The sequence below is a fragment of the Petromyzon marinus genome, unplaced genomic scaffold (assembly GCF_048934315.1).
Source record: "Petromyzon marinus isolate PM22_M1 ecotype Great Lakes invasive population unplaced genomic scaffold, UKy_Petmar_22M1.pri1.0 PM_G_Scaffold_37, whole genome shotgun sequence".
Classification (NCBI taxonomy): domain Eukaryota; kingdom Metazoa; phylum Chordata; class Hyperoartia; order Petromyzontiformes; family Petromyzontidae; genus Petromyzon; species Petromyzon marinus.
This window is the reverse complement of record NW_027422950.1, coordinates 670116-677500: the sequence shown is the minus strand read 5'-3', so window position 1 is coordinate 677500 and position 7385 is coordinate 670116. Positions and strand designations below refer to the sequence as shown.

The following is a 7385-nucleotide window of genomic DNA, read 5'->3' as shown; positions in this document are numbered from 1 at the left end:
TGTACATGTATGTACGTGTGAGTGTGTGTCTGTGTACGTGTGAGTGTGTGTCTGAGTACGTGTGAGTGTGTGTCTGTGTACGTGTGTGAGTGTGTGTGTCTGTACCGGGGGAATCTCCATTTGGTACAGCTATAATGGGAGGCTGATCGATGCCCGGGTGCGGTCAAGGGATGGCTCCCTATTGCTCAACCACGTTATGTATGCTGATGATTTGGTAATAGCTGCTCATTCAGAGGAGGAGTTGGAGACGCTGCTGCTGAGACTGGAGCGTGCCACTAAGAGATGGGGGCCTTACCTTCAGCCACACCAAAACTAAGCACCTGCCTGGATATTTTGTACCATCGGACACTCCACCCCCACAACTCCCAATCGGTGATGGGGCAGTTGTGGAGAGAGTGGAGAGTTTCCCATACCTGGGCAGTGTGCTTATGACTGGCTCCAGTTTAACAGCAGAGGTCTCACTCCGAATCAGTCGAGCGGCAATATCTTTTCATCGGTTGCGTAACGCTGTGTGGAAGCTACCTGGTCTGTCGCTCCGCACTAAGCTTCAGGTCTTCTCGGCCACGGTCATTCCCTCCCTTCTCTACGCTTGCGAAACGTGGACCCCCTTAATGGAGCATTTTCGCCGGTTGAAACATTTAGGCTGGCCTGCCTACGATCCATCCTGGGTTTAACCAGACTGGATTGTGTGAGGAGCTCACAAATCCTTGAAAGATCTGGGCAAGGTCCCATCGATGAGCTCCTCCGGCAGGCAAGGCTGGGTCATGTAGCCCGCATGCCCAGCCACCGCATGCCGAAACAGCTTTTGTTCGGCCGGATCGAGGGGGCTAAACGGGCGCGGCACGGGCTAGAGAGGAGATGGAGTGATGTGGTACGGGAGGACGTGGAGCTGAGTGGACTTGTCGATGACTGGTACCAGCGGTGTCAAAATTGGCCTCTGTGGAGGAGGCTCGTGAAGGACGCTACTGGGCAGTTGGAGGCAGTCGCCCTCCAACAACAACGGAGGGTGGAGGAGCGACGCTCACAACAACGAGCGGAGCGCCGGGTGGCTAAAGCACAGCAGGTTGGCACAGTAGGGGGCACAGGTGGTGCACCAGCCAGTCATTTCGGTCATCTCAGTCAGTCGACCCGTGGCACCTGGGTCTGCCCCGTGACCTGCCAGCGTGGCCTCAAGGTGCACATGGCCTGGCACAAGCGTCGTGGTGATGTCACCACCACTTAGTGGCGAATGGCAGTTGTTGTGTGTGTGTATGTAGCTGTTAGCGCGCTGCGCTACGAACCCGGCGACCCAAGTTCGATTCCCTCTCACGGCCAACACCGTCAGTGACGATTCTCTGAACCGGTCCTGGGCCTCCCCTAGGTCGACTCAAGCTCAAATGAGTAACCTGGTGCGGTGTGTAGTAAACATCGCCACTGGGGAGACAAAGGCGGCCGGGCGTGGTGCTGGCCACCCACGCCCTCGTGTGCCACAGTGCCGGTAGCCTTGGTAGGTGCTGCTACTCGCGAGCAGCAGCAGCACTTGCCCCGGCAGTCCGTGACAGCCGTCGTGTACACGATGGTGGGGATTTTTTGCACGCGGCGTTTTATATTAAATATTTGCTGTTTTTTTTCCAGGATGTTTCTGTTACGCGTTGTCGCTTTAAGATGTTCTGTGTTCATATTTTGTTTGTTGCGGCTGCACCCGACTTGAGAGCCGCATGGCTCACAACGCTATCTCCATAGATATAAAAGGCAAAGTTGTGATTGTGCGTGTCTGTTCAAAATGTTTAGCGTACTTCCCGACATGCAACAAACTGGAAATTTGCCACGTGGGTGCTTTCCAGACTGTACACCATCCTAAAATTATAAAAATACACTTTTGCTTTTTCTTTAGGGGGGTAGCTCAATAATGCATCTATTTTTTTTGCACGTCAAGTGAGCTGTGACGTCAAATCTGTCACGTGACCCGCGCACGTGGAAGCGTAACGCGTTGTAGTATAGTGACCCGAGTTCGATTCCCGCTCACGGCCACCGCCGGTGACGATTATTTTTTTACCGGTCCTGGGCCTTCCCTAGGTCGACTCGGCATCAAACGAGTACCTGCTCTGCTGTGTGAACATCGCCACTGGGGGGACGTGGTGAATCCTCGTCCCGGGCGTAGCCGGGTAGTACAGCTCGTACCTAACAAACTTGAAACTTCGTCTCTCTCTGTGTGCGCGCGTGCGCGTGTCTCTCCCCCCACCCACCCACCCCGCTGCAGTGGACCTGCTCGACACGGAGACCGCGCAGGGCGACCTCGGCTGGGTCGCCTTCCCGCCCGATGGGGTGAGTCGAGCGTGGAGGCCACGAGACCTCCGTGGATGTTCGGGGGGGGAGGGGCGTCCATAGATGACGTCACGCACTTAGGGGGCGGGGTCAGACATTTGTGACGATGCGTGACGAGAGAGGGAGGTTTGAGAAATGTGACGTCACATCATCAAAATGCGCAACTTTAAATAAATACAGACAACGCTAAGTTGCCTCGGTGGGAGTAGTTATATTGGAGAAACCAAATGACATGTCTCGGACCGCATTCGTGAACACAAAGCAGACCTGAAACACGGTAGGACCAACACCTCGGCCGTGGCAGATCACTGTTATAATTCAGTAGGCTCACATGACATTGACTTCTCCAAGACAGAGGTTCTTTGCAAGCCATCTGGCTACCATGAGAGATTCGTTCATGAGTCTATTCACATATACAAACACAGAGACAATTTCAACCGAGAAGATGGATTCTGGCTTAGCAATCATTGGAAGGATTTGATAAACCATTTTGGGTCTTAATTGATTGTTCACGCTTACGGTGGCCTTCAGACCTCATCCATTATTTTTCGTCTCCCCCCTCCTCTTTTCCGAACATAGATGGACTCGTCCTTCTGAACTGCCAAATCGCTCTCCGTGGTGCTAACGTTAAAAAAACGCCACTTTTTTCTAAATTTCTTGCTGTGGTTTTCACACCTGATGATGATTATGTTAGGGTCGTCGGCCCCCGGGATCTCTCCTGCCTGCGACCCTGCCCGCGAAGTACCGACGCCCCCAGACTCTCCACTAGTGTGGGAGCTGCCGCCGCTGCACTCCTCACCGGGCGGGGAAGGGCCGCCGCGCTCCTGTTCCCCCCCCTGGGCTGTCGAGAGTGATGCCTTACCGGCAGGAAACCCAATCTTCCTCGCTCGCCTCATGGTCCTTGTCGTGTGCAGGTCCTCGAGGGTTGGTAGATTGCAGGCAATTACCTTCTCAGCAGTGTGGATGATACGCTGCAGTCTGCTCTTGTCCTTGGCAGTGGCAGCAGCGTACCAGACGGTTATGGAGGAGGTGAGGATGGATTCAATGATTGCTGTATAGAATTGCACCATCATTGTCTTTGGCAGGTTGAATTTCTTCAGCTGCCATAGAAAGTAAATCCTCTGTTGAGCTTTCTTGGTGAGGGAGCTGATGTTCAGTTCCCACTTGAGGTCCCAGGAGAGAATAGTGCCCAGGAAGCGGAAGGACTCTACACTTTTGACTGGGGAGTCTAACAGGGTGATGGGGGTGAGTGGGGCTGTATTCTTCCTGAAGTCCACAACCATCTCAACTGTCTTTAGAGCATTTAGCTCTAAGTTGTTCTGGCTACACCAGGTCACCAGGTTGTCAGCTTCCCACCTATAGTCAGACTCATCCCCACCAGAGATCAGCCCAATGAGGGTGGTGTCGTCCGCAAACTTCAAGAGTTTGACGGACAGATGATTGGAGGTGCAGCTGTTGGTATACAGAGAGAAGAGCAGTGGGGAAAGGACGCAGCCCTGAGGAGTTCTGGTGCTGATGGAGCTGGAGTCAGAGACTTGTGTTCCCAGCTTAACGCACTGCTTCCTGTCAGACAGGAAGTCTGTGATCCAGTAGGGCACATTCAGCTGGAAGAGCTTGTCCTGAAGCAGGGCAGGGATGATGGTGTTGAAGGCAGAGCTGAAGTCCACAAACAGGATCCTAGCGTAGGATGCTGGGGCGTCCAGATGCTGTAGGATGAAGTGGAGGGCCATGTTAACTGCGTCGTCCACAGACCTGTTGGCTCTGTAGGCAAACTGAAGGGGGTCCAGGAGAGGGTCTGTGATGGCTTTGAGGTGTGCCAGGACCAGGCGCTCAAAAGACTTCATTACCACAGATGTAAGGGCGACCGGTCTGTAATCATTTAGTCCTGTTGGCCTTAGCTTTTTGGGCACAGGGATGATGGTGGAGGACTTGAGACAGGCTGGTACATGGCATGTCTCCAGGGAGGTGTTAAAGAGGTAGGTGAACACCGGAGACAGCTGGTCAGCGCAGTGCCTGAGGGTGGCTGGAGAGACAGAGTCCGGCCCGGCTGCTTTGCGTGGATTCTGCCTCTTGAAAAGTCTATTAACGTCTCCCTCCTGAAAGGAGAGAGTCGTCTCTATAGTATGGGTGGGGGATGGGGCCTCTTGAGTGGGAAGGGGTAGTTCAGGACAGTCCAATTGTCTTTCAAATCTGCAGTAGAACTCGTTCAGGTCGTTGGCCAGGCGGGAGTCGTTAGTGGTGTGGGGAGCTCTGGGCTTGTAGTTGGTGATCTGCCTGAGCCCTCTCCAGACAGAAGCAGAGTCGTTAGTAGAGAACTGGTGTTTTAGTCTCTCTGAGTACAGTCGTTTAGCCTCTCTCACCGCTTTGCTAAACCTGTTCTTCGACTCCTTGAATCTGTCTCTATCTCCACTCCTAAACGCTTCCTCCTTCTCCAACCTCAACCTTCTGAGCTTTGCTGAGAACCAGGGCTTGTTGTTGTTAAAGTTCACCTTGTTACGTGTTGGGATACAGCAGTCCTCATAGAAGCTGATGTAGGACGTCACAGCCTCTGTGAGTTCATCCAGACTATTGGTAGCAGTCGTGAACATATCCCAGTCAGTACAGTCTAAGCACGCCCGCAAATCTTCCACAGCCTCACTGGTCCACTGTTTAGATGTCCTCACAGCAGGTTTACAGAGTTTTAGTTTCTGCCTGTATGCAGGAATCAGGTGGACCATGGCATGGTCAGAGTGTCCTAGTGCTGCTCGGGGGACGGCGTGGTAGGCTCTACTGACTGTAGTGTAGCAGTGATCCAGAGTGTTCCCTTCTCTGGTTGGGCATTTAATGAATTGTATGTATTTGGGGAGTTCGTGGCTGAGATTACCTTTGTTAGAGTCGCCAAGTACGATACCCAACGAATCTCGATTTTGCTCGCTCCACACTCAGAATCTGATCGGCGAGCATGCGTTGGGCCTCTTTAACCTGAGGACATGGCGGCAAATAAACTCCGACCAAAATGAGCGACGCGAACTCGCGAGGCGAGTAAAACGGTTTACAGGTTATAAAAATTGATTCAAGGAGTGGAGAACAATGTTTCAGAATCACTGTGACATCTACACTCCCCCCCACACTCCCTCCCACACTCCACTCCCTCTCCCCTCACCACGACCGCAGTGGCAGCAGGCTACGAGTGGCCAACGCTCAAGGCCCAGGCTGTACCAGGCGCAGTGCCGCCCCGCCGTGCCCAGGCAGGACAAGTGGCTGCGCACCGCCTGGATCCCGCGCGGCGACGCTCGCCGCATCTTCCTCGAGTTCCGCTTCAGCTTACGGCGCCGGTGCCCCCGTCGCCTCCCGGCCGCCGCCGCCTCCGCCGCCGGCTGCGACGACGACACGTTGGACGTTTACTACCGGGAGTCGGACGACCCCGGCGACGTCGCCGCCGGGGTCTTCGCCGACGACGAGCGGCGGCTCTTCTCCAAGGTCGACGTCGTCGGCTCGGGCGGGTCGGAGGTCGAGGCGGCGGGCGACGTGGGGCCCCTCTCCCGGGGCGGCCTCCGTCTGGCGTTCCGCGACACGGGGGCCTGCGCGTGGCTGGCGTCCGTGCGCGTCTACGGCAGGCGCTGCCCGGCCCTCGCGGTCCACCTCGCCGAGTTCCCCGACGCTCCGGCCGCCGGCGACGGGCCGTGGGCGCTGTCGGAGGTGACGGGGGCGTGCGTGGGCCACGCGCTCCGGCCCGAGGGGGAGCCGGAGCCGGCGATGTTCTGCAACGCCGACGGCGAGTGGGAGGGCCACCCCGGGAGCTGCGTCTGCCGTGCCGGGTACCAGCAGGCGGGGAACGCCTGCCAAGGTGACGCGTTGGGATTTGTTTTAGTAGATTCATCATCGCTTACCCTCGAGAGAGATGTGGAAAGACCCAGCGGACCTCCCACACACTCACTCGCCCACTCACCCACTCACTCACCCACTCACTCACCCACCCACCTACTCACTCACTCACCCACCCACCCACCCAACCACTTATCCTCCCACTCACTCACTCACCCACTGACTCACCCACTCACTCACTCAACCACTCACCCACCCACTCACTCACTCGCCCACCCACTCACTCACTCACCCACCCACCCACTCACTCACTCACCCATTCACCCAACCACTCACTCACCCACTCATTCACCCACTCACCCACTCACCCACCCACTCACCAACCCACATACCTACTCATCCACTCACTCACCCACTTTCTCACTCACCCAACCACTTACCCACCCACGCACTCTCTCACCCACCCCATCTCATCTCTCTCCCCATCTGCTCATCTCTCTCCCCATCTGCTCATCTCTCTCCCCATCTCTCGCTACTGACAGCACCAACAGTCTGTAAAGGTTCATAATAAAGGTGTTAAACTGAGTCTGTAAAGGCTACAGGTCGGGGGGCGGGACCTTTGTGCGTGCAGTGTGTGAGCAGGGCTCTTATAAGGAGACGGCCCAAGACAGCTCCTGCTCCCGGTGTCCGCCACACAGCACGGGCAGCGTCATCGGAGCGACGTCCTGCACCTGCCACGATGGATACTTCCGGCCCAGCGGCGAGCCCCAGTCTGTGGCCTGTGCAAGTTCGTTCACTATGCGCCATACACTACACTATACACTACTACACTATACACTACTACACTACACTATACAGTACTACACTACACTATACACTACACTACTACACTACACTATACACTACTACACTACACTATACACTACACTATACACTACCTACTACACTACACACTACACTATACACTACACTATACACTACACTATACACTACTACACTACACTATACACTACACTACTACACTACACTATACACTACACTATACACTACTACACTGCACTATACACTACTACACTATACTATACACTACTACACTACACTATACACTACTACACTACACTCTACACTACTACACTACACTATACACTACTACACTATACACTACTACACTACACTATACACTACCTACTACACTACACTACACACTACACTATACACTACACTATACACTACACTATACACTACTACACTACACTATACACTACACTACTACACTA

The 7385-nt window shown here is 54.5% G+C and overlaps 1 protein-coding gene across 1 annotated transcript in view; it reads left to right on the top strand.

Annotated features, from left to right (window-relative positions):
• Positions 1–7385, top strand: part of LOC142915932 (ephrin type-A receptor 3-like) — a 32142-nt gene that overhangs the window by 2760 nt on the left and 21997 nt on the right. The window contains exons 2-4 of the mRNA XM_076061557.1: positions 2240–2304; positions 5458–6130; positions 6740–6895. Of these exons, the coding sequence (XP_075917672.1) occupies positions 2240–2304; positions 5458–6130; positions 6740–6895 (894 nt within the window). The remainder of the gene's footprint in view (positions 1–2239; positions 2305–5457; positions 6131–6739; positions 6896–7385) is intronic.